Below are 27,287 nucleotides of genomic sequence, written 5' to 3' on the forward strand. Positions count from 1 at the left end.
AGGACACAGACTGATCCGTGAATATGCAGCCAAGTTCAGACGGTATGCAGCCAAAGTGCGTGATTACCACGAGTCTAGTTCTTCCAAAAATCTAGTTCTTCCAAAACAGATTAAATGCTGACTTAGTTGCCAAAGCATTAGTACAAGACGACCTCAGAACCCTCCTGGGATGGATCCAGTTGGTGTGTGAGGTCGAAAACCAAGACCAGGTAGTGAAGCTCGTAAGAATGCAGCAACAAACGGGAGCCAGGAAACCAACCTTGGAATCCAGAGGAAGAGAGCCAATGGCGCCCACACCAACCTCCCTGGAGTCGGAAAGAGCAATACGTTGGAGAAGAGTGACCATTTTCTCTGAGGGCCACCCACTGAGTTCTACCACCTCTTTTCCCAGAAAAAAGGCCCTGGGGCTGCTGCCTTTTACAGGAAACGGCCTTGCCCTGGATGGCATCTGGAATTCTGTTCATTGACCAGGCTGCCCCCCCCCAGCGCCCCCATGGAGTAGCTTTCCCCAGTCCTAATTTGGGGCACTCATGATCTCTGGACTCAGTCTATGGGAGCCTCAGGATCTGCCTTGGGCAAAAGCATATTATAGGTCTGTCCATGCATTTGTTCATTCTAAAATCTACGTTCCTCTCATTAGCCCTCTCTAGGCCTTCCAAGGAGTTCATGTTAAAATCCCTAAGCAGACATGAATTAAAACATAGAACATACCCAATCAATAGAGTCACACCCAACTGCAATGACAGACAGGAATTAACCCGCCCCCCCCCCCCACACAAAAACCCTTCTCAAACAGAAGAGTTGTTGGCCTTCGAAAGGCCCAAGCAACAAAGAAAACCCACGTATTACCTTTTTGTTAGGGCCAGTCAAAATGACTCAAAATACTGTACAAGCTTTCAAGTTCCCATGAGCAGATACTGCAAACTTTAAAACGTGAAGGAGGAAGAAGGTAGACGGGGCTCCCCTGCCAGTTTGAGGGGGGCTAGAATTCCAGCATTTGCATGCTGGGAAGAAGAAGTGAAAAAGGGCTGCACGTCTCAGTTGAGAAAACAAGGCCCACCCAGAGCCAAGCCTTACTCAAAACCTGTTTGTGGCCCCCCGTTCTCTTTGCAGGCTGAGAGCAGGTCCTTCCAGGCCAGCTTTCACGGGGAGGGAGAATCTCTGTCCTCAGAGGTTCCTCCTCCCTGGGCTCCAGCAAGGTCCTTTTCCAGCCCTTATTGCCCGGCATCCCTGGGCTTTTCATCACGTCATGTGGGTGCCTCGCCACAGAGCAATGGCAACCTGCAAGCAGCCAGAGATGCATGTGCCAGAAGGATCACTTTACCAAGCAGTGAGAGGGCATCTTTCCACAGGACGGGCCTTTCCAGATAAGCACAAGGTCTGGCCTTAGGAGGGAAGGACAGCTGCTTGGTTGGCTCTTGGCAGCCTGACGGTGACTGTGATGGCTCCATGCAAAGCACAGGCACATAACCAGCCAGGGGGCTTCTGCTCACAGTAGTTGAGGCAGGGAGCCCTCGAAACACCTGCCTGCTCCAGCCTCGGTACAGAGAACCTTCTTCCCCGGCTGGAAGAGAACCAGCTGTGCAGAGTCCATATGCAGCCAGCCCAGCATAAACACTCACGCACCCGTGTGCAAGAAATATTGCTGCCCCTTCCCAATTCCATACCTTCCCAAAGCTGCCTTTGCCCAGCACCATCAGGAAATTGAAGTCAGTGAGCTTCATGCGGTCGCGGTTCCCATTGTTGCTGTCAGATTTGGAGATGGCGTTCAGCATCTTCTCCTCCGCTGCCTTGGATCCGGGACCAATCCTGGCTCTCTAAAATGCGGAGGAAATTAAAACGCCAGAAATGATAAGAAAACCTAATCTGGGGGATCAGAACTTGTGTGCTTGCATTACAGATCCACTTCTGGGAAAAACGAAGAAAGGTCTTCTTGAACATACAATAGCAACGGAAGGGAAAACCTGGGACATGGGGTGGGGGGTCTAATTTTCTTTTGAAAAACATCTCTGCACAAAGCACAAAAAAATAGTATTTCCAAACTACTTGGCCATCTCTTAAGAGAAAGGCTTCTTAACAGCATGTCTCCTGGCCTTTTGCTGCCAATACTCAACAGCCCTTGGGTGGGGGCAAGTGAGCCAGAAAAGGGGGGGGCAAGAGAGAGGGGCAGAGGAGGGGCACCTGCCAATTAGATTCTCAGTATCTCTTCACTCCATTCTACAGATCACTGCACAACTGGGCACAAGATCTCCATTCACTCCCTCGCAGAGCTGATGTTCAGTTTTGGGCACCACATTTTAAGAAGGAGATAGACAAGCTGGAACGTGTCCAGAGGAGGACAACGAAGATGGCGAGGACTCTGGAGACCAAGTCCTCTGAGGAAAGGTTGAAGGAGCTTGGAATGTTTAGCCTGGAGAAGAGGCGACTGAGAGGTGATAGGATAACCATCTTCAAGTACTGTTGTAATAATATTGATTAAAGCACATTATACTAATCAATACTAAGCTAATACATAGTAATGGCTTGTATTCTGGGTGAACTTTTAAACTTTTTATGAACTTATGCATTTTTTAGAGTGTTAGGTAACTAAAACAGGTGCGCTTTATTCTTTTGACAGTTAATTAAAAATAGTGGCCTCTATATCTAGATTAATGTTTCTTTATCAGAGACTGGACCAATAGTGATCTAGCATCTTAACTCTTCCTGTCATTTCTCATGGATTTATGGCTTTGTTTTGCAAGTTAGCTATAACGTCATTTTTTTGCTGATTAGAAGGTTATACAATAGAAATTATGAATATTCAGTGAAACATTAAACCAATCAAAGTTTGCTTATGTTATTACGTGAAAAGATCTTAGATATTTGCATATGATAACCTATAAAACATGCTAATCTAGATAATGAGTTAGAGTTCTGACTGGAAGAGATCTCATGAAGATTAGGCGAGATTCTTAGCTTTGCAATGTAGGCGATGAAAATCTTAACGCATTTCCTAAGAACTTTGATTATTTTTAAACTTAAGAATTAGTTAGGAAATGTTAGCTAATTTAATTCTGATTGCCTTTCTGTGTTCTGTTTTTGTAGGACTTATATTAATAATCATATATTTTTAACTACTTGCTTCATTAAAAAAATAGAGCGTATTTTCTATAAAAGAAATAAACTCTAGACAGGTGTCTGTGTACTTTGGTAAGAAGCTGCAAAGCATTATCGATGATTTCAAGAAATGGGTGCATGTGTCTTTAAATGCTTGGTTTGAGCTAGGTGAAGAGTGGGGGGTGAGAGAGGGATGAGTGAGTGATATGATTGGCTCATGACTGAGAGTTGGGCGGAGTGAAGGCAGTCTGAGACTGAGGGGGCAGAGAGAAAATAGTCAGAAGAAAGCAGGCTGGCTGTGGGCTGCTGCCTGAGTATGTTGAAATATTCATGAGAGAAATAGAACCTGTGCGGAACCTGAACTGAGCACACTCAGTCAGGGAAAGGGAGGCCAGCTGTGGGCTGCCTGAGCAGGTTTCATATTTCTGTGAGAGAAATATTGAGTTAGAGAAAGAGGCTAACTGTGTGTGAAGCCTTAGAAGAGATCTGTATGAACGAGTTTATAGGAAGTAACTTTAAGAACCGAGAATTATGTTTATGAAACCAATACGCTTCTTGACTAAATAAAAGTTTATTTTGTTTTGTTATATCCCAGAGTAGGTGTTATTTCTATATCCCATTCCTATCCTCAGGGCCACATAGAACCACGAAGGAGCCTGACGCTTAGGAACGTTACCAAAGGGAAAACTTAAATAAAAAATATTGGAATATAATATTCCTGGTGGCAGCAAACTACCCAGAGGGTGTTAAGGGAAAGATTAAAAGAAATATCTACTCAAAGAAAGTAAAGGTCATAACAAACCCTATATAAATAAATGTATTGATAAACAGGTGGTTCAAAGAACTCAGCTGTTTGACAGGTCTGAAAACTAATTGCTGAAAGCTTCCCAAGAGAAAGATACATCTTTCTTTTGGCTAGTGGAAGCTTAGTTCAGACATGAGCAGAAGGCTTGTTGCAGTACTTGAAGGGCTGTCATATAGAGGATGGTGCGGAGTTGTTTTCTGCTGCCCCAGAAGGTTGGACCAGAACCAAAGGCTTGAAATTAAATCAAAAGAGTTTTCGGCTAAACATTAGGAAGAACTTCTTGACAGTTCGAGTGGTCCCTCAGTGGAACAGGCTTCCTCGGGAGGTGGTGGGCTCTCCTTCTTTGGAGGTTTTTAAGCAGAGGCTAGATGGCAATCTGACAGCAATGCTGATTCTGTGAACCAGGGGAGGGCAGAATGGGCTACATCAACGCTTAGTTCTCACAGCCCTTCTTACATGCCCAGGGTAATGCCAAACCACCTTGGGGTGAGGTAGCAATTTTCCACAGGCCAGTTTGGCTTGGGATCCTGGAGGTGTTTCACCATCTTCTGGGTATAGAGCAGGGGTCACTGAGGCAGTGCATGTGTGGGGGGGGAATAGTTGTGAATTTTCTGCATTGTGCAGGGGGTCAGACTAGATGACCCTACAGGACTCTTCCAACCTTATGATTCTATGATTTTAACTAGGGGGTGCGGAATAAAAGCAGGATATATTTGGAAGGAGATTTGAGGTTCCAAGATTTTACAAAAGCCAGCCTTATAGTCTCTTTCTACTGGGATATTTAGCATGCCAAAACAACACCATATCTCCCCCTTCACACCCTAAAATGACCTCTAGCTTCTCTACCTGCTACAGAAGCCAATTTACAGACAACGGCCCTATTTTGCTGTCCCAAGCCGGGAGAAGGTGGCAATGCCCACCTCCCGCCTTCACCCAGCTGGTATTAGGAGTGAGGAAGGTGGCAATGCCCACCACCCAACTTAACCCAGCTGATATTAGGAGTGGAGCAGGTGGCAATGCCCTCCCCTGTTTTAACTCAGCTGGTATTAGAAGAGGAGCAGGTGGCAATGCCCTCTCCTGCCTAAACCCAGCTAGTATTAGGAGCGGATTGGATGGCAATGCCCATGCCCCACCTTAACCCAGCTGGTATTAGGAGTGGAGCAGGTGGCAATGCCCACCCCCTGCCTTCACCCTGCTGGTATTAGGTGTGGAGTAGGTGGCAATGCCCTCCCCTGCCTTAACCCAGCTGGTATTAGGAGCGGATTAGATGGCAGTGCCCATCCCCCACCTTAACCCAGCTGGTATTAGGAGTGGAGCAGGTGGCAATGCCCTCTCCTGCCTTAACCCAGCAGGTATTAGGAGCGGATTGGATGGCAATGCCCATCCCCCACCTTAAAACAGCTGGTATTAGGGGTGGAGCAGGTGGCAATGCCCACCCCCTGCCTTTACCGAGGAGTGAAGCAGGTGGCAATGCCCTCCCCTGCCTCAACCCAGCAGGTATTAGGAGCGGATTGAATGGCAATGCCCATCCCCCACCTTAACCCAGCTGGTATTAGGAGCAGAGCAGGTGGAATTTCCCCTCCTACCTTTACACAGCTCTTATTAGGAGCAGAGCAGGTGGCAATGCCCAACCCACACCTTAACCCACCTAGTATCAGGAGCAGAGCAGGTGGCAATGTCCACTCCCTGGCTAAAACCATCTGGTATTAGGAGCGGAGTAGGTGGCAATGCCCCCCCCCTTCAGCCACTTGGAATCCGGAGCAGAGCAGATGGCAATGTCCACATCCCCCGCCTTAACCCAGCTGGTATAAGGATCAAAGCAGGTGGCATTGCCCTCTCCCCGCCTTAACCATGGCTGGTATTAGGAACGGAGAAGGTGGCAATGCCCGCCCCCCCTTCAACCACCTAGAATCCAATGCCCACCTTGCGCCTTCACCTGGCTGGGATCAGGTGCAGAGCAGGAGGCAATGACCTTCCTCCCTTCACCAAGCCGGGATAAGGAGAAGTGCAGGTGGAAATGCCTGCCCTCTTCAACCTTCCGGAATAAGCCACTGAGCAGGCGGCAATGCCCACCCTGTCTTCACCCTGCCGGAGTCAGGAGCCAAGCATGCAGCAATACCTGCCCTTCCCTTGAACCTGCCAGAATCAGGAGCAGGTGGCAATGCCCGCACCCCCTTTACCCAGCTGGGATCAGGACCAGAGCAGGTAGTAAAGCCCGCCACCCACTTTCACCTGTCAGGATCAGGCGCAGAGCAGGAGGCAATGCCTGTTCCTCCTTTCACCCAGTGGGGAGAAGGTGGCAATGCCCACCCCTCTTCACTCAGTTGGGATCAGGCTCGGAGGAGGCGGCAATGCCTGCCCCCCTTCACCCAGCCGTAGTCAGACACAGAACAGGAGGCAATGCCCGCCCCTTTACCCAGCATGTGTCAGGCATGGAGCAGGTAGCTAAGCCCACCACCCTTTCACATGGCCAAGATCAGGCAGATCAGGCATGGAGTAGATGACAATGCCCACCCCCTCCTTCACCAGCTGGAATCAGTGATGGAACAGCAGCGAATGCCTGCCTGCCTGCCCTCCCCTTTCTAGAGCCCGTTGTATCCCCCCCCCCACAATGGACTTTGTTGCTAGTAACATAATAATAACATATTTTGTAAACCACTCTGAGTGGGCATTAAGTTGTCCTGAAGGATGTTGTATAAACCGAATGTTGTTGTTGTTACCACCACCACCACCACCACCATCATCATCATCATCTTACATCACTGGTGGGCTATTTTTTAGGCAAGCCCACCCACTCACCCCCCACCTAGATGTGCTTCTCCCTCATGACTATGAAATGAGATAGCCTGGCTTTCCCATCCAGGGCAATTGGCTCTCCTCTTCCACTCTGCATATTCAAACAATCCCCATGTGCCACAAAACTGGCTACCCACAAGAAAAAAATTGCCAGCGTGGGTCTCCCCTCCTCCCATTTATCTTTACAATAGCCCTGAGAGAGAAAAGCTCAAAGTCAGCTCGACCTTGCTTGAAAAGGGATTTGAACTCAGGCCCCTAGTCCAACAGTCTTGCTGCTACACCACACACACAACTGTGACTCCTCACTGGCTGTGAAAGGAAATGTGTTCAGAATTTCACCACAGCACGGGATTCCTTCTTCAGCCTGGTTCCCATTCCAATTCCGTCAATATCTTGCCCCAATCTTTGCTAATTATATTAATTTATAGTCACATGTGGGTCAGATAAAACAGGTTAACAAATCCCATTATATGAGGGCTTTCAAAAAAGAGAATAAAATGGAAAGTTCCAACGGCATTTCCCGTTGCTCTAAGGCCGAGAGGGTGCGTGGGGCCACTGCAAAGCTCCCCCCCCCGCCCCCGCTCCCCAGTGCAAAGTGGAGCCCAAGGGCTACCTTGCAAAAGCGGCATTTGAGAGCATTGGAGTGACCACACCCAGCAGCTGGTCCCATCCAGCAAAGACAGTCACGGGCTTTCCATCGCCCAGCTCCAAAGGAGCAACGGGTGGACCCTGTTCAACTGTTTTGCAGAGAAGCAAGACCCTTGCTGACATCTTCAGGCATCAGTGGGGAGTTCCACGGTGATACCCGTGGGGACACTCCTGCGTGCAGCCCTCACCGAAGCAAGCAGGGGAGCAGTGCTTACGCACAGACCGTCCCTGCCACTGGCTCAGGCCTTCATCAAGGCTATTCAGAAATGAGGTTCTGAGCACCGCTTGGCCCAGCCGCCCCTCAGACGGATGCTGAGCGACCCCCTGGGGTCTTTGGGCTGCCGGTGCTCCTGGACATGCTGCGGCTGCTCTAGGGAATAACCAAGGAAGAAGGCCCCAGGCGACAAGAGGGCGGCCCCTTCTCCCCTTTGCCCAAGATCCAGCCACACCTGCAGCACAGCCGAAGCTCAGACCGTCTTTTCACATCCCTGGACGTACTGGGAATGGAGGTCTCAGCCAAGAGCAGGTGGGGGAGGCTCTCTGCAAAGCCATTTGCAGGATTTAATTAAAGGCCATTGAATTAAAGAGTGAAAGGGAGAGAGACCTGTAAAGCGTGGCTGGGAGGCTAATTAAGATTCGGAGCAGGTAGCAACAGGACAGCCAAACCGCCTGCCACACCGAGGCAGCTATCTTAGCTGCTGCGGCCAGTCTGAGTCCAACAATGCGCATTGCCAGTGAGGAACAGACGGGAAGGGGGGACTCACCCCCCTCCCTGCCCTGCATGGCCCTCACACCTCTGAGGATCCCTCCCACAGACTGAAGCTGCTTTGCCCCAGGGAGACTAGGGAGCTGTAGCTCTGGGGAGTCAGGAGCGAGAGATCTCCCAAAGGATTCAGCAGCACCCTTTGCCTCACCGACCCATAGTGCCCAGCATCATTGAGAAGCCAGCCTAGGCTGCACATTTCAGTGAGCGCAAGCTGGAAAACCGGGCCTGGGCTCCAAAGGCACCGTGGTGGGTGACTTCTGGGACCACAGGCTGGCTGGGGAAGACTCAGCCAACGGCTGCACAGCCACAGGGCACCGGTGGCCCCCCTGGGTTCTCCTTGTCCCCAGCCTGCAACGAGCCCAGGCTCCCCTTCTTGCCCCGGGCCCTGTGGGAGGATTTTCCCTTGGCTCTTTCTTATTTCCTTTCCCTTGACCTTCTGCCTCCCCTTCACGGCAATCTGTTGCCTCCCCAGTCACGCCCCTTTTGCAGAGCTTATCAGTCTGCGGCCTCCCTGCTTGCCCAGCCCTCCTGATCTGTACCTCTTCCCCTCCAGGACACAGTTGCTCCGGTCCTTCGGCCGTGCCAGAAGCTTTTCTCTCACCCCAACTCACGCCTCTCCTGTAGCTGTAAGCTGCTCACCTCAAATTTCTGCCTGAGCTCTTCGTTGCCTTCCTCGCCTTCGGGGGGAACGGGGACATTGAAGTACTCGCCTTCTTCCTGGCTCAGCAACTTAAACCTAGGCAGAGAAGAGAAGGGGGCCCGCTCTGAGCTTGAGGAGGAAATGACAGCCCAGTAGGGAGAAGAGCAACAGGACCAGGGTGTGGGGGTGTCCGATCCAGTGAGAAGCAAGAATCTGACATGGACTCCAGAGTCAAGCCCAGCACAGGGTGGAGGAGGAGCCGACATCTCTGTCCAGACCAACTTCACACACTTAGTGCTTTAGGAAACGCCCCCACGGAGCTGCTGCCACATCCCACGGCCCTGGATTCCACCGCTCCATCTCCAAACATGCCGATTCTCATGAGACAGCCTGCCCCCTCCAGCACGCCCCCCCCAAAAACGAGGGCGACCCAATCTCACCAGAAGACCTCAGCCCTGAAGCATCACAACTCCTGGGGCAAGAGCGCCATCAAGTGAAGGAGGGCAAGCTGAGGAACCCAATTCAGGGCTGAAGCAGCCAGAGCAGGCCGGAGGGCTGGTGGGGCCCAGGGAAATATCTAGCAAGGCTGGGATCCAGGCTGGATGCAGGCAAGGCCAGGAGCACGGGCTGCCCCAGGAACCCTCACCCGGCAGAGATAAAGTCTTCTGGCATTCAGAAGCATCTCTGCTTGGTAAACAGGGGTGGGTAGGACAGGGAATCACAGGAGCTGCCTGGAGCTCCAAAGAGGTACGAGGCCACACCCACAGGGGGATAAAGCTCCACCCCCACCCCCCAGAACGCCTCTGGCTTGAGCCTCCCAGCATTGGGCACCCTGGGCACAGCAGCTGCTTCTCAAGGCTTTCCACTCATGCGCCACGGCCAGCCTCTAAGATCCGGCCACGGATGCGGAGAAGCTGTGAGTGGCAACATGCCAGTGGCTGCTCGGTGGTGTGGCCTAGGCCTGATCTGGCAAGGGCTGCCCTGAAGGGAAAGCACCAGGCGGCACCCTGACTCAGAGGCCCACAGGTCTTCCAGGAGCTGCAACGTCAAGGCTCTCCCCGTCTAGTGGCAAAGGGTACATTTTTAAAATCTATTACAGGAAATGGCAGAAATGTCATTCAGACAGGAGGGAGTTTCTGCCCCCTCAGGCTACGCTCCACTTCTGTCCAAGAGATCTTTGCAGTGGAAAGGAGCACCACGTCAGCAGGACATGATCCACCAGGGTCACTGAGCGCAACAGAAAATAAGCGGAGCGGGTTTAGGGGAAGGCAGGGCTGGACCCTTCTTCGTACCTCGTTCCTCCATGAAATGTGGGGATACATGTGCCTGAGCCACCTTCTCCTCCTGGATTTTATTTAGCTAAACCGTGAGACAAGGAAAATTACTTCGACCACCACTTACTGATTTTTTAAAATGCAGCAAAGAGCTGTTTATCTTTGTTCATGTGCTTTTTAATGCTCTCTAATGTCCCTGCTGGAGCGGAGTGGGAGGTGGCTCCACTCCACATGTGGCTGGAAAAGTGTAAAAGCTGCATGGAATGTGGTTTTCCTTTGGAGAGAAGTTGGGCAGCCCAACCCACTCCATTTAGAGTAGGGAGGAGTTATCGTTTCTAAAGGGAGGCTGGGCCTTGTCTTGCATATGCAAAGGCTGCTGGCTGAGCAAACAGCTGATGATAGAATTATCTCTGGGCTTGCAATGCCTATTATGCCCTGGAGATGCCTTCAGAAGGTGCTAGTCCTCTTGAGCTCACTCAAAGTGGGTTGCATGCAGAATCCATTCTGGAAAGTGGGTGGAGTGCCAGGAAAGCATTCAACGTACCAGAGCATCACCAGGCAATTCTGCTAGGCCAGATTTTTCTCTCCACAATGGGGCAATTTGCAGTTGTTACCCTTTCCATCCCCCCCTTCCTCCAAAGGGTTTTGAGGAAGAATATATATTGGGTTTCATAACCTTTCTTATGGGGTAAGCACATGGCATAGCCTAGGCGTCTGCAGATCCAAGTGTCCCTTACCAGCCATCGACCCCGGCTTTCAGCAACTCCGAGATCCCAAAGGACAGAGATCCCATAAAATCATTCCTGCTGGTCAAGTCCCAATCCCAAATCTCCACAGACAATCTCCTGTCCTTGTCAGACTCTTTCAGCTGACTGAAAAAAGCAAAAAGAAGTGGGGGAAGCAGATATTAGAAGGCATATTAGTCTGCAAATGCAGGGCAGGCATTTGATCAATAAATGACTAAAAAATGAAGGAACCATCTTCAATGACAAAGCGCCTGGCTAATGTTTAATATCCTGACAGCCTCCCTTTAGCAGCAGGGATGGGATGCATTGAAATGCAGGGCTTTGATCCAGTCAAATGGCAAACGTCTCCGGGTGGATGAGGTGCAAAAGAAAAGGACGCGTTGCCACTCCTTGAAATCCTCTTAGTGCTTCTCCATGATTAAAGCACGTCACACTTTAAACAGCATGTATTCAAGAGCAGCACAGTCCCTGTTGGGAGGGCAGAAAGGATGGGGTGCTCTTGGAAGCACAGATGGGGTAGAGATACCCCACCCAGGCAGGAGCTCAGGGGGCAAGTAAGGGGGGGGGGTCCATGGAGCCAAGATACAGGGGCGGTTTAGCAGAATGCACCAAAGGTTTGCTTTTCACCTGGCTTAGGTGAGATGGGAGCAGCTGTAGCTCCACAAAGGGAACTGCAGCACCTCTGGGCTCCCAGCACAGCACAGGCCTGGCCAAGTTTGCGCCAGTTCCCTGGAGAAGCAAGATGACCTGAGGCATTCACCTGCCAAGTGACTGGGAGAGGCGGGCAAGGAGCCCACCTTGTGGCACTGCAGTGGGCAACGGCCACCCACAACCCCCCTTCAAGGTGCCTCTTCAGAGAGGAGAGAACCCACATTGGAGCGCCCCCCCCTCCTGCTGCACTCACAATTTAAAGGTCTCGTTCCACTCGGGGTTCAGAGAGCATTTGATCGTTTTGGTCTTCTGTTTGCTTTCACTTTTCGGGTCAGGGATGAGTTTGAGTTTCACATAGGGGTCTGACAAGCCATTGGGATCCATAGGAACTAGATTTTTAGCATCTCGTACTGGAAAGGAAAGAGGCAAAAGTCAGCTGCGGAACACCTCCCCCCGCCCCCCACATTGGAAATGCCATAGAAATGGGCTTTGCGCAAACTTCAGCCCACCAAGACAATCCTGGCCACGACAGAGGAGCAGCCCTTGGCCAGAAACAGAGATTCCCACTCGGAAGCAAAGCGGGTGCTATAGCCTGAGCAGGCAACTGCAAACCTTTGCTACCGCAAAATGTTTGTTCAAAGCTGGAGGGTATTCTTGACTGACAAAGATAAATCCCCTGAGCTGTCAAATATCAGACTCAAAATATCACGTATGTAGTTATCTGCTTCATTTAGACCCCCCCCCCTTTCTCCCCGTTGGGGACTGAAAGCAGTTTACGCCATTCTCCTCTTTTTCGTTTTATCCTCACAACAACCCTATGGGGTAGGTTAGGCTGGCCCCAGGTCACCTAACAAGCTTCCACAGAAGGGTGGGGGTCTATTATTTCCTTTATTTACTATAGTAGTTTAATGACCTCTCAACAGAATTCTTGCAACAAGTTCCCTTCATTTTCAAATGGCAGGCAGTAATTACATCAGAAAAAGGTTGCATCAGTAAAAAACCAATCAAATGACAAACATTCATAAAAGGTGAGTCAATAAAATATCAGCATTTAAAACTTCTTTATTCATTACTGTCTCAAGATGGAAAGAAAGCACAGATGGAGTTTAATGTTATGACATGTTCCACAAACATCCCCCTTCCTCAGCTGATCTGAGGAATACGTCTGTATAACTCAAAAGCCTGCTTGTTGGTGAACACTAACCATATTGTCCTGGGGTCCCAAGGGGTAGAAAAAAGGAACTGAACTGCTTGAACGATGAGCTTCTCCTGGTTTTGAACCTTAAAGGACACTTCTAGTGCAATCTGGGAAGGGGGGCAGGAGGTCGGGGCATGACTTAGTCCCCCCCCCCCCCAAGCTGTTCTGGGCATGGCAACAGTCACATGAGTGGTGCCAACTTATGCCTTGACAAAAGGTAGCGTAGGCCATAGGCTCCCATTGTGAGGGAAAAGTTGACCCCCCCCCCATCGCTTGCACCAGGCTCCGCCCAAGCGGCCCAGGGGAGCATAGAAGGCCAACTATCATGGCAACCAATCCACTTGCTCCTGAATTGTGAAATTCGGGATGTTACTCACACATGTGAAGAGAGCTAAAGCCTGTGCATCTAACAAGTTCCCTAACAAGTTCCATTACAGGTAACCCCTTCGGAGCCATGGTTTGAGGAGGGCTGAGGGTGTGCTAACAGGTAAGAAGGAGGCAAGGAGCCAGCCACCCCAGCTCACTCTCTGGCATCCCCCCAAGCTCTGGCCCCATGGCTCGGTGGTCGAGGCCTGGTGTGTATGTGTGGGGGGTGCCACACACCCAGGAGCCAGTCTGGCTCACACTTGCCAAAGACTCAGCCACTCAGGGAGCTGTGCTTGATGCCGCCGTGGGGGGGGCACACCCACAACCTGTGTCAGGGCTCTGTGCGACCTCCATGGCCAGGTCCCAGACAGACGTGAGATTGCGGAAATGGGCAGGGGTGAGCATGAGCTTGCTCCTGCGCCCTCCCATGGGCGGCTGCACCACCCCTCGACTCCCGTCCTCACAGAATCAGGGCCCCATGGAGGCACCGGGATATCCACATGTGGATGAGGAGCAGTTCCTCTCAGGAGGACCATCCAGCTCCCAGAAGCCAGGAGCAGCTTCAGGCACGGATCTACTGCCGGCCCCCCAGGGCATGGACAATCCCCCCCTTGGCACAGCAGCCCTCACCATGGCCGGAGTGGGGCCAAGGCTGTGGACCTCTGTGCACATGTCTCTTCTCCCCCTCCATGTAGGTTGCTGCCTGGCTGGTGTGCTCAGGAGCATGGCCATGTCACACACACACCCCAGCATCCCATCACAACTCCACCCCAGCACCAGCAGCAGCCCCACAGCCAGCCCATGGCAGCACCTTGGGCCCCAGACACCTGTTTGAGGCAAGGCTCTCTCAGCTCTGATGGGTGCGGAAGCAGCCACAGTTCCCATCCTGAGCAAGCTTGCAAGACAGCCACCCCACTCTTGGAAGCTCAATAAAGTCTGTGTAGAACAAGACCTCCTCCTTGCCTGCTTGCTCACCAGTGCCTGGCTGTAGCTATGTGAAGGTGCCCTGGTGATCACAGGACGCCTGGCTGTTGATGCTCTAGATATGGTGGCAGTTCCGGTAGACCTGGAGCTCCTCGCAGGGAGCACATGGAGCAATGTGCATGCAGTCCACTGCCCACACGACATTTGGGAACCACGTGAGGGAGGTGAACGTGGCCTGCATGGGGTCCAGCACGGTCTCTTCCATGGGGAAGCGCGCATGTTCCTGGAGGTGGCCCAGCATGGCATCCAGGAAGCCGCTCACAGAGGATTGGGACACCTCCAGGACCTCACCTGGGAATGATCCAGTGGCCAGGAAACGGAGGAAGAGCAGCACCTTCTGCAGGATGGGGGTGGCCCTGGTGGCTGAGGCTTGGCCCTAGAGGACTGGCCCGAGCTTCTTGCAGAGATCTTGTACAGCCACCATGTCCAGGCTGCAACAGTCCGGGCAAGTGCTGTCAGGGATCTGGAGGGTAGTGATGTGCTCCCCCTCGGGCACTGACGCACCACCCAAACATACAGTGCTGGCAGGAGGTGGATCGGGGGGGGGGGCCTGAGCTCAGGGGTGGCAGGAATGAGCATCAGATGAGGACAACCAGTTGGGGGGCTGCAAAGTGGGGAGCTGTGTTCGTGAGGGAATGGGGAGCTAGCACCCCGCATCCTGTCTGGTGAGGCAACCATCACCTACCCCCTCCCCATGGCCTGCAAACTGAGGAATACAAGCGGGTTCCGGGGGGGAAGACTCTCCCAGGAGCTCCCACACGGTGCAGCCTTGCCTTTGCATTCCTCCGTGTAGGGGCAGTGTGGCTACAGGCAGTTCTGGAGGAGGAGGCTTCAGCAGCTGCCGAACTGGCCCAACACCAAGAAGGCACTCCTGTACAGCCTGGTAGTGGACCCTGGCAGCATCGCCCTTGCCACGGCCAGAGGCGCCTCAGCCACCACTTGCTGACAGGCCTTTTGGCCATGGTGGTGAAACAGGTGTCAGCCCTAGGGCACGCCACATAGACAGAGACGCCTGCTATGAAGCACTGCAATGACTCCTTTGGGCCGGCTTGGATGTGTGTGCGCACCCTCATAGTTGGGGGTCCCCATATGAGCAGGCAGTGCAGGAGGGTTGCCTGGGGCCGAGGCAGCCATGCAACCAATGATCCCAACTGTCACGATGGGTGGCTTCGGCATCAAGCTCCTGGCCAGCGAGTTCCTAACCAGAGGGTCACAACACCGCCTGGGGTGGCCTGGGTATGGACCTCGGCTTCCCTCGCAAGCTGCTAGTGCCCTTGCTTCTCTCGTGGAGGTGAACCGCTTGGCATGGGTGCCACACCTGAGCCCCTCTCTCCCCATGGGGAAGGAGGGGGGCCAGGAACCGTCTGGCCACCCCTGGCTCCAGGAGGGCTCAGGCCAGTCACAGGGCCCTGGTCCAGGGCAGTGGGGCACCCTCCTGCAGATCCCTTGCCTAGCCTCCCACTCACCCCCGGGCCAAGGAGGAGAGCCCTGAGGAGCTGGAGCTGGCTGGTGCAGTCGATGGGCCCAGCACCAGGGATGCAGACGCAGAAGGGGACAGAGACAAAAGGGAAGTGGTGGGAGGCGTCTCAGGGCCTGGGTGGCACGCCTGGCCAAGCGCCAAGTTTCGTCCCCCACAGAGGCCTGCATGCTGACATGGACTGCTGGAGTGGTGGCACCTGTCCAACTCCTGACCAAGCAAAGGGCCACAGTGGCAGGAGCAGCTGTTCTCCAGACTCTTGGCACTGGTGGGGCCCTGAAGCTGGCAACAAATCCTATGCTACGGGTGGACGCTGCACCCTCTGAGGAGAGCGGGACAATACTGCCAGGGACTGTGGAGGGAGCCGGCAGGATTGTGAAGTGAGTGGACTAGGGGCTGGGTGCCACAGGCTGCGGACCAGAGGAAGGCATGGGGGATACAGAGCCCATGCCGGGGGCCATGCCTTAGGCCCTCACCCTGCTCAATGCATCTCCCCACCTTTTCCTCCTTGTGGGTGGTGATCGAGAAGGAGTGGCTGGAGACCCACTGCCCATGGGAGGAGGCTGCTGTGTCCTGGAGCTGTGAGTGCATGGCTGGCATGGTTGCATTTGCAGCAGCAGCTGTGGACTGCCTGGGGGATCTGCCAGCTGTCACGCATGAGGGCCAGGCTTGCATCAATGGGATGTTTGGGCAGTTCACCACTGCGACTTGTGGCCATCCACCCCCCCCCCATTCCCTGATGGAAGGAATGGCCCGGGGCACACTGTGAAGTCACCCCCGGTGACATGGCCAGGCCACAAGAAGGTCAGGTGGGTTATGGCCCCCTACTCGTCCATCACAGGGGTTGCACCCACTGGCCTCTCCAGTGGTGTGCTCCCAGTCCACCATGTCTGTCCCTCCTGGCAGGTCCTGCCCCTGCGGAGGGGCAGTCACACCACAACCTTTCATGATGGGCTGCACCTCCGAGGATGGGGGCACAACCATGTCTGAGCATGGTGGCAGAGTGGGGGGGGGTAGTGTGGATGCATGGCACCTGGGCCTGACCCTTGCCAGATGAGGTGGGCATGCACCTCACCTTCCGCTCAGCCAGGCAGTGTGCAAAGTCCCTCCTGGGATGGGTGCCTGTGGAACCACATTGTGTGAATTTACAGGCGGTCTTTCCACCCCAAGCATCAGCTCTTTGTGGATGGTGGGGTGGCATCAAGAGGTGGTACCAGTTGGGTGGCCCAAGTGGCCCTGGCAGGAGGCACAGGGGTCTGCCCTGACACCAAAGCTTCCCCCCCGGATGGTTTCCCCCTGTAGTAAAATAGATAGTAAAGCCAAAATGGATAGTAAAGCCAAAATATTTTAAAGCTAGGCCTGTTCCATATGCTTTTCGGGACAAAATTGAGGCAGAAATGGACAGGCTAGAGAAGGAAGGCATCATCTCTCCTGTGCAGTTTTCAGAGTGGGCAACTCCCACAGTCCCTGTAACCAAACCAGATTAAACCATTCACATTTGTGGGGGGCTATAAACTTACAGTAAATCAAGCCTCAAAATTAGACAACTATCCGATTCCACCTACCGAGGACCTACCAGCTGTGTTGGGAGGAGGTCAACATTTTAGCAAGTTGGACATGTCCCAAGCCTACAAATGGAATTGGAAGAGGATTGCAAGAAATTCACCACAATAAATACTCATGAAGGCTTGTACCAATATAACCAACTACCCTATGGCATTTCCTCAGCCCCGGGCATATTTCAGAGAGCTATGGAACATTTGTTGAAGGAGATTCCTGGGGTGGTGGTTAGAACTGATGATATCCTTATCACTGGCCCAGACAATAAACAACATCTTTTGCTGCTTGAGAGAGTACTTCAAAGCTTAGAGGAATCTGGTCTGCACTTAAGATAGAACAAATGCTTTTTTATGAAGCCTGAAGTACAGTATTTGGGATATAAAATCAACAAAGAAGGGGTGCAGCCTCTGGCCCCGGCACCACAAAATACAACCGAACTCAGAGCTTATTTGGGGATGTTGAATTATTGTCATCAATTCCTTCTGAACCTCTCAGCCCTCTTGGAACCCTAACATTTCCTCTCGAGGAAAGAGATTGTCTGGCGCTGGGGACAGAGGCAAGAAGAAGCCTTTCAAAAATCTAATATAAAAATCTAATATAATAAATAAATAAGCATCTGCTGAAATCTTCAGATCGACTGGTCTATTTTGACCCTACAAAGGAATTGATCTTGTCTTGTGATGCTTCTTCTTATGGCATGGGGGCTGTACTGTCACACAACATGGGATATAATGAAGAACAGCCTCTAACATATGCTTCAAGGTCACTCAATCAAGCAGAGCCAGGTTATTCACAAGTGGAGAAAGAGGGCTTAGCCATTATCTATGGTGTTAAAAATTCCATCAGTATCTGTATGGGAAACAATTCACAATTGTTACAGATCATAAACCATTAATTGGATTCTTTAATGAAAATAAACCTGTGCCCACTATGACGGCCGCCCAGTTACAATGTTGGGCCCCAACACCAGCAGTGTACCAAGGCTCCTAAGTAAGCTCAGTAGCTATGGGATAAAGGGCCAAGTCCTCTTGTGGATCGAAAACTGGCTAATTAATAGGAAACAGAGAGTGAGCATAAACGGGCGCTTCTCACAGTGGAGGGTGGTGAGCAGTGGGGTGCCACAGGGGTCGGTATTGGGTCCAATGCTTTTTAACTTGTTTATTAATGATTTGGAATTGGGATTAAGCAGTGAAGTGGCTAAATTTGCAGATGACACGAAATTGTTCAGGGTGGTGAAAGCCAGAGAGGATTGTGAGGCACTCCAAAGGGATCTGTCGAGGCTAGAAGAGTGGGCATCCATGTGGCAAATGAGGTTCAATGTAGCCAAGTGCAAAGTAATGCACATTGGAACCAAAAATCCAAAATATAAATACAAGTTGATGGGGTCTGAACTGGCGGAGACTGACCAAGAGAGAGATCTTGGAGTCATGATAGATAACTCACTAAAAACGTCAGCACAGTGTGCGACTGCCATAAAAAAAGCTAATGCTATGCTAGGGGTTATTAGGAAAGGGATTGAAAACAAATCAGCCGGTATCATAATGCCTCTGTATAAATCGATGGTGAGGCCTCATTTGGAGTACTGTGTACAGTTCTGGTCGCCACACCTTAAAAAAGATATCATAGCACTGGAAAAAGTACAGAGAAGGGCAACTAAAATGATTAAAGGGTTGGAACACTTTCCCTATGAGGAAAGATTGAGGCGCTTGGGGCTCTTTAGCCTGGAGAAAAGACGACTGAGGGGAGACATGATAGAGGTTTACAAGATAATGCACGGGTTAGAGAAGGTCGAGAAAGATGTGTTTTTCTCCCTTTCTCACAATACAAGAACTCGTGGGCACTCTATGAAATTATTGAGCAGTCGGGTTAGAACAGATAGAAGAAAATACTACTTTACACAAAGGGTGATAAACACATGGAATTCGTTGCCACAGGAGGTGGTGGCAGCTACAAGCATTGCCAGCTTCAAGAGGGGACTGGACAAATATATGGAGCAGAGGTCCATCAGTGGCTATTAGCCACAGGAGATAGATGGTATTCTCTTTGTGGGGAGGTGGTGCTCTGTTGTCTTGGTGCTGGAAGGAAGGCAGTGGGAGGGCTTCTGGTGTCCTGGCCTCACTGACAGTCCTTTAGATGGCACTGGATTTCTAGCCACTGTGTGTGACAGAATGTTGGACTGGATGGGCCACTGGCCTGATCCAACATGGCTTTGCTTATGTTTTATGTTTAATATAAGATAACCTACAGAGCTGGTAACCAACATGGAAATGCAGATGCCCTGAGCAGATTACCAATACCAGGAGCACCAAGGACTGCAGGAACCCCAGAGGAAGTGGCACTGTTAATGGAACATCTTAATCAAACATCAGTACAAGCTTCTCAGATCAGAGTCTGGACCCGGCAGGATCCAATTCTGTCTCAAGTTCATTCTGCATGGCTGACCCCCATAGAATCTGGGAGAAGCAATTCATCCCTATTGGAACAGAAGGGCTGGATTAAGTGTGGAAAATGGGTGCAAATTATGTTGTGATCCCTCACCAAGGAAGACAGCAAATTCTACAAAAACTGCATGAAGCCCATCCCGGGGTCTCTCGCATGAAGGTTTTAGCTCACAGCTACATCTGGTGGCCACATTTAGATGAAGATTTAGAACAGGAGTGCAAACAATGTGTCCAATGTCAACAGCACCAGCAGGCACCAGCACTGGCACCTCTACATCTGTGGGAGTGGCCTGGAAAACCTTGGTTTTGGATACATCTAGATTTTGCAGGACCTTTTCTTGAGAAGATGTTCTTGATTATAGTAGATGCCCATTCCAAGTGGATGGAAGTTCACCCAAAGAACTCCACAATCTCAGCTCTAACATGTGACAAAGTGTGACAGACCTCTGCTCTTCATGGACTTCCAGTGGCACTGGTCACAGATAATGGGCCAAATTTTACCAGTCAGGAATTAAAGGAGTTCCTGTGGAAGAATGAAATTAAACATATTCAAACATCCCTCTATCATCCAGCTCCTAATGGCTTAGCAGAGAGAGCTGTCAGAACTTTCAAAGAAGGAATGAAAAAGATGACTTCTGGGACTTTGAAGACCAGGCTGGCTTGATTTCTCTTGTAATAAAGAATTACGCCCCCAGACCACCACAGGAGTGAGTCCAGCCCAGTTGTTGATGGGAAGGCGGGTACAAACCCACTTGGATTTAATGTGTCCCAAAGTAGAAGAAGAAGTGCAAAGGAAACAGACTCTTCAAAAAAGTAACCATGATTATCATGCTAAAGTTAGAGACTTGGGAGTACAGGATCAGGTCTATACCAAGAGTTTTAGTACTTCCCAACCTATCTGGATACCAAGCACGGATGGGGCCTCTATCTTTTAAGACTGGTTTACCTGATGGCCGAGTCATCAGGCGGCATCAAGACTACGTCCTCAGGAGAACTGATGTGCAAGAATCGGAAAAAGGGAGAGAGGAACAGGAATGCCCGGAAAACCAGAGTCTCTGTGGCATTTCAGAGACGGATGCCCACTGTAATTTGATGCCCCCCCTCTCTAGGTCACCAAGTAGGGAAGCTTCTGCAGAAACTGATATTTCCAGACCCAGGGATAACGAGAGGGTGGAAGCACACTGCTATCCAGTGAGAGCAAGAAGACCTCCAGGGTATTTGAACGACTATATTTGGGTGATTACTAAAGAAGAAGAAGGAAGATTTAAAGGGGGGAGGATGTAGTAAAACGGATTGTTAACTGGAATCCGATTACGGGATGGTGGAAAACTCCACCCCCTAGACCATTCTCTTACTTACTTTCTTTTTCTGTGTTAGTTCCTTGTTGGTTGAGAATAAAGCAGTGTTACATTCAGCAGTTCCTGTGAGTACAGCGATTTATTGTATTACCACAGAGCAGGGCTTTTTTTCAGCTGGAATGCGGTCGAACAGAGTTCCGGAACCACTTGCAAATGGTCACATGGCTGGTGGCCCTGCCCCCTGAGCTCCAGACAGAGGGGAGTTGAGATTGCAATCTCAACTCCCCTCTGTCTGGAGATCAGGGGGTGGGGCCACCAGCCACGTGACCATTTTCTCCGAGGGCAACCCACTGAGTTCCACCACCTCTTTTCCCAGAAAAAAGCCCTGCCACAGAGTGATTACAACCCCGACCCCCCAGCCAGGTGTCTCGATGCGGAAGCCATGATCACAGCGGCCTGTGGTCCCCGACCCCCTGCTCTCTGGCAGGGTGGTGGCGGTAGAGGTGTCAACAGGAGCAGGGATCGCAGCCCACGCATTGGCGGTGCCTTTGCTTGCCACTCACGGGCCTGTCATGGTGGTGGTGTGGCCACTGGAGGATGCTAGTGAGATTGTCAGGGGAACAGCTGGCCACACACTTCCTGCTGCAGCCTCACCATGCCTTGCTGGGCTCAGCTGTTGGTGTGGCTCTCCCATGAAAGTCCTTAGGGAGTTGATGAGCAGTGCCACAGGTACACAGGTGCCAGCAGCAAGGTGGGCCTCAGGATTGCACTGCCCTACTCCTCTCTGAAGTTCACGTGTCTTACTGGGTCTTTTCTGACAATGCTACTGCCTAAGCCCTTTATATGGGGAATCCAGCCAGTTTGGTGTAGTGGTTAAGAGTGCAGGACTCCAATCTGGAGAGCCGGGTTTGATTCCCCACTCCTCCACTTGAAGCCAGCTGGGTGACCTTGGGCTAGTCACAGCTCTCTGGAGCTCTCTCAGCCCCACCTACCTCACAGGGTGTTTTGTTGTGGGGATAATAATGACATACTTTGTAAACAGTTCTGAGTGGGTGTTAAGTCATCCTGAAGGGTGGTATATAAATCTAATGTTGTTGTTGTTGTTGTTGTTGTTGTTGTTGTTGTTGTTACTTTAAAGCGTTGCAGCATGCTCTGGTGCCTCTGAGGCCATTTGCCTCTCTTGATTACAAATTAAGAGAATTGTTTTTCACAGTAAGACGTTTCCAGCAGTTGTTCACCAATGACAAAAGGGTGACCTGCAAACTTGCATACTCCAAAAAGTACAATAATAATTCTATGGATTTGTGTTCATTATATTTATTCAAAACACATTTGTTGATACTGTTAATAATGAAGGGAGTGAACTCTGCCAGCCTGCAAACCGCAGCAGAGAGAGAGGAAGGGTCAGGGCCAGGGTCCCTGTCACGGAAGGGGCCACGCGGAGACCCTCTAGTCCAACCCCCTAGTCCAATGCAGGAGGAGCCTAAAGCATCCCTGACCAAGATTCATCCGGCCTCTTCTTGAAAACTGCCAGTGAAGGGGAGCTCACCACCTCCCTAGGCAGCTGATTCCACCTTTGAACTACTCTGACCGTGAAAAAGTTTTTCCTAATATCCAGCTGGTACCTTTCTGCATGTCACTGAAGCCCGTTGCTTCGGGTCCTATCCTCTGCTGCCAACTGGAACAGCTCCTTGCCCTCCTCCAAATGACAGCCTTTCAAATATTTAAAGAGAGCAATCATGTCCCCCCTCAATTTCCTACAAACTAAACATTCCCAAGGCCCTCAGCCTTTCTTCGTAGGGCTCAGTCTCCAGACCCCTGATCATCCTCGTCGCTCCCTTCTGCACCCTCTCAATTTTCTCCACATCCTTTTTGAAGTGAGGCCTCCAGAACTGCACACAATACTCCACGTGCAGCCTGACGAAGGTGGTATAGAGAGGGACTATGACCTCCTGTGATTTCGATGCAATGGCCCTTTTGATACAACCCAAGACTGAGTTTGCCTTTTTTGCCACCGCATCACACTGACTGCTCATATTAAGTTTACAGTCCACTCTTACTCCAAGATCTCTTTCGCATACACTACTACCCGGAAGTGTATCCCCCATCCTGTATTTGTACTTCACATTTTTGTGGCCCAGATGTAATACTGTGCACTTATCTGTGTTGAATTGCATCCTGTTCACAACCGCCCACTTCTCCAGAGTATTCAGGTCTTGTTGAATTTGAACTCTATCTTCTTGGGTGTTTGCCACTCCTCCCAATTTGGTATCATCAGAAAATTTAATGAGTAGGCCATTTACCCCTTCATCCAGATCACTGATAAAAATATTGAAAAGTACCAGGCCTAAAACTGAGCCCTGGGGCACACTACTGGATACCTCCCTCCATTGACCACCACTCTTTGGGTGCGGTCCTCTAACCAGTTCCTTATCCACCAAACTGTCCTATAGTCCAGTCCACAGTCTTCCAGTTTACCCATTAGAATGTCATGGGGAACCTTATCAAAAGCTTTACTGAAATCCAGGTAAATCACGTCGACAGAGTTCCCACGATCCAGTAAGCTCGTCACTTGATCAAAGAAGAAAACCAGGTTGGTCTGGCAAGATCTGTTGGGGACAAAACCATGCTGACTTCCCCGGATCACTGAGTGGTTCTTCAGATGCTTACAGATTGATCCCTTTAAAATCTGCTCTAATATCTTCCCAGCAACAGAAGTCAGACTAACCGGCCTGTTGTTTCCCGGGTCATTGGCAGGAAAGGAACTTAAGCCTGAGAAAATACATTGCCCTGAGTTAGCTTTAAGAGCTGCCTTGTGAGTGAAGTCAGCTTTACAGGCTTGAGAGGGGTTTCAGCAGGCGAATTGCCTGCACCTGCGTGAATTTGGCAGGACTTGTGTGTTGGCATGCCGTATCTCCTCTCACAAGTTTCTCAGGGCAGTGATTGTTAAGTGGTGTTTTGCCCTGATTGGCTAGATTTGCCTTAAGATGTGACTGCGTCCAGCCCTGGGCACGGCTCTTCTCCCTATGGGTGCTGCTGGACCATGTCTTTGATGTGAACATTGCAAGACCAGCTTACCCTGCTATAGAGTCTATTGGTGAGGCCCACCTGTGGGACTATTAGTCAGCTAATTCAAGTGTCTTAGTTATGTTAGTTACGTTAGTTACGTTAGCTTGAAATTTCTAGAATAGAAAACATTTTTTTACTTTGTGTGCTTTGGTTCACTGTCTCTAACACCACAAACTGTGTTACACTGGGCGAACTCACACTCAAAGACAAAGATGTAACCCCATGACAGTCATCCTTTTTCCCTTTCTTAAAGGTTGGGATAACATTTGCTCTTCTCCAATCTTGGGGCACATCCCCAGTCCTCCAGGAGGCCTTGAAGATGACGGACAGGGGCTCTGCAAGTTCTCCTTCCCAGAAATGTGATCAGCGAAAAGAATGTGTTTGAGACAGAATGAATTCCAGGGAGCGTTTGGAAGAAAGATTAGCACCTCCAGTCATTAAAACAGCTAATTAATATGCTGCAGAAGAATAAATTTGCACTCATTTTTATAATGAAAAAAACACCGTATTCACGGTAGTCTCTTCCTGGGCCACTGCACATTAATTACTGTATTTCTAGCTTGTTTATCTAAACGCTGTATAATTTGTTCCAGTTTGGGCCAGTGCCTCATTTCATCAGCTCATTGGCAGGGCCGAGGGCAGATTTACATTGACCAGCCAATGGGATTTGCCCTTCAAAATGCTATTGGATGGCAAACTGGCCAGCAACCCAGTTGCCAGGCAGGCCCCTCCAGGAGAACGCCTTCTGAGCTCAGGCCCCTTTGATTCAGCCCCTGAATCTCTCGCCTTGGGGCATCTGAATGAACAAAGAGAAACTGGACTGGCAGAGCATTCCCCGTCCGCTTGTGAGAAGCAAGATACTTGGGCCCTTTGAGGTGCAGCAGCCAGGGAGCAGTCCCAAGACTAGACTTCCTTGCCACTCCATAGTCTGCAGTGCTTGGCAGCCAGTGCCTCCTACCCTGTAAAACAGAGTGAGGGGCTTATTCCCCCCTCACACACACACATACAGAAAGAGAACCCAGAACCTTTCAAACAAAGGAAATGGGATTGGAATTGGGGTGTTTTGTGTGTGTACTTTATTTGGTCTCCAGTACCCCCTCACTGCTCCTATGCATACAACGGGGGCGACTGAACATATCAGCACAAGCAGGGAGGGAGACGGGGAGCCCGGGAGGGAGCCAAGGAGGGGAGTTACTGGCTCCCAGCCAGGCTGCTGTCCAAAGTACTGAAGCAGCTCCTTCCCTGCCTGGCAAGGCTTCGCCCCCCCCCCCGGTGTCTTCCGCAGATGCTGCAAACAAATGTTTAACTTTTGAACTTTAGCTCTTGGGAGGGGGGCACTACCCCTGACATTTTCACAAAGCTGGTTCCAGAGCGTCTGTGTTGGGGTGGAAATTCTTACGGCATCTTGAATTTGTATGCATATCTGGAAGCTCTGCAGAGAGAAACTTTGTCCTTGGCTGACCTTCAGCCAGTGGGAAGCTGCTGCACACCAAGGAGGCCACCGTAAGCCCCAGCCCAGGCGTTCGCTACGACTCCTCCGCTCCTGACTGCAGCTGAATCCAGCGCCAGCGCCAGGCGGGCCGCACTGCCGAAGGCCATGCGAAGGAAAGCGCTGACCCCTACAGGAGGATTCCGTCACTGCGAGATCCCGTTTCTTCCTTGCAAATGGGCATTCAAGGTCACTTAACAAGCTTTCCCTAATTAAACTGCAGAGGGGTTGGGGCTCATTAAGTGACTCATCAAGGCTTACACAGCCATTCACAGACTGTCCCTTTCAATCAGGACTGGCAGTCAGTGTGGCTCAAGAAGGGCGAAGAGGGACCGTCCGCCTCCTCTCTCCGGGCTCCCAAGGAGTGCTCTCGCCTTGCGCTAAAGAGCCGTTTGCTTGGTCAACTCTGAGCCAAAATATAGGGGGGGGGGGTTTATTGGAGGAAACTGGCCTGTCAGACGATGGAGTGGTCCAGGAGGACAAAAACATTCCTGATCTCTCGTTATGTTCTGTTCCTCTACGTTCTGCTCCCACCCCCTCATCCTTTAAGTAACAAAAACGGGCTGGGTCCAATGGAGCACAAAGTGCCCCCAGGGCCCCACTCTCAGGTTTACTTGCTTTGGCTGATACGTGTCACTTCAGGCACAGCACTGGGCCCATGGCACTGTTGTGATGCATTCCTCTGTGCGACATGCAAAACCGTAACAGCTGCAGCTGCATATTAGTCAAGTGGTTGGACTGCAAATCAGCACTCTGCTGGTTCAAATCCCACTGCTGCCCTAAGCTCAGCAGGGGGGCTTGGGTTAGTCACTCCTCCCAGGCCCAGCTCCCCAGCCATATTGTGGGGGATAATGATAACTGCTTTGAGTGGGCACTGATCAGTCTAGAAGAGCAATGTATAAGTGCAGTTGTTTTTGTTGTTGTTGTTGTTGTTGTTGTTGTTGTTATAGGGCAAGCAGTGCGAGAAAGGGGAAGTGTTGCGGGCCAGTCAGGGCACGGCAGTGTTGAGGGCTGCTCGGAAGAAGAGGACTCCTCCGGCGAAGAGGAGCCCTGGGTAGCTGACCCTGAACCAGGAACCAGCAAGCAAGCTGATGAGCTGCAGGCTCCTCACAGCCCCCAGCTGAGGCAGAGCCACTGCCGCCCTCCAGCCTGAGGATGCAGGTAGAACCCAGTTGGTTGTTCCCAACCCTCCAGCATCGCCCACCCCTTGGAGCGCTGGAGACAAAGGCACGGGGCAAGCTTGCAGGAGAGACGGCAAAGCACACGCCTCCTGGCCCGGCGCCAGCTGCTTTCTGAGAGCGATGAGGAGTAGCCCCAAGATGACTGCCAAGCAGCCGGCTGCAAGCCCTGACCTCTGGTGCCTAGCTATAAAACTCAGCCAAGAGACCATCAAGCATGGAAGCAACAAGTGGCCACCCTCTTGACTCCTGCATCGGACCCTGCCTTGTTTCCTGCTACTCCTTGGCCCAGTCCTGACCCTGCTGTGAGCTATCTCTGGAACCAGCCTTCCTGTCTGCCCCCTCCACACTTTGGCAACACAGCCCGTGCCACCCTGGCCTGGACCCTGGCAGGGCGCCACCTCACAGTATTTTCCAAAGTTCCCAGGGAGGGCAGAGGTGGCCCAGCAGCACCTCTTCCATCTGCTCATTTATAAGCTTCTCTTGAAATCCCAGGCTGGTGCAGGCAGAACCTTACCCTTAATGGCTCTGATGTAAGAGGCTCTAGAAAGCAGAGCAGACTAAATTCTGGGTTATGCGCACACACACACACACACATTCAAACCATTTCCTACCCAGATTCCTGCTCTGTGGAAATATAAGAAGAGCCTGAGAATGCAAGAAGAGCCCTGCTGGATCAGGCCAGCGAAGGTCCATCTAGTCCAGCCTCCCCTCTCACACTGAGGCCAACCAGATACTCTGGAGGGCCAACAACAGGGCAGAGAATCCAAGGCCCTCCCTTGATGCTGCCTCCTGGCACGGGGAT

At 51.3% G+C, this 27,287-nt stretch overlaps 1 protein-coding gene across 1 annotated transcript in view; it reads right to left on the minus strand.

Annotated features, from left to right (window-relative positions):
• Window positions 1-27,287, minus strand: part of PRKCB (protein kinase C beta) — a 168,626-nt gene that overhangs the window by 63,724 nt on the left and 77,615 nt on the right. The window contains exons 6-9 of the mRNA XM_054994913.1: window positions 11,676-11,832; window positions 10,763-10,897; window positions 8,751-8,847; window positions 1,668-1,817 (exon numbers count right to left, since the gene is read on the minus strand). Of these exons, the coding sequence (XP_054850888.1) occupies window positions 1,668-1,817; window positions 8,751-8,847; window positions 10,763-10,897; window positions 11,676-11,832 (539 nt within the window). The remainder of the gene's footprint in view (window positions 1-1,667; window positions 1,818-8,750; window positions 8,848-10,762; window positions 10,898-11,675; window positions 11,833-27,287) is intronic.

This window comes from Eublepharis macularius, chromosome 12 (genome assembly GCF_028583425.1).
Source record: "Eublepharis macularius isolate TG4126 chromosome 12, MPM_Emac_v1.0, whole genome shotgun sequence".
In the NCBI taxonomy this organism is placed as follows: domain Eukaryota; kingdom Metazoa; phylum Chordata; class Lepidosauria; order Squamata; family Eublepharidae; genus Eublepharis; species Eublepharis macularius.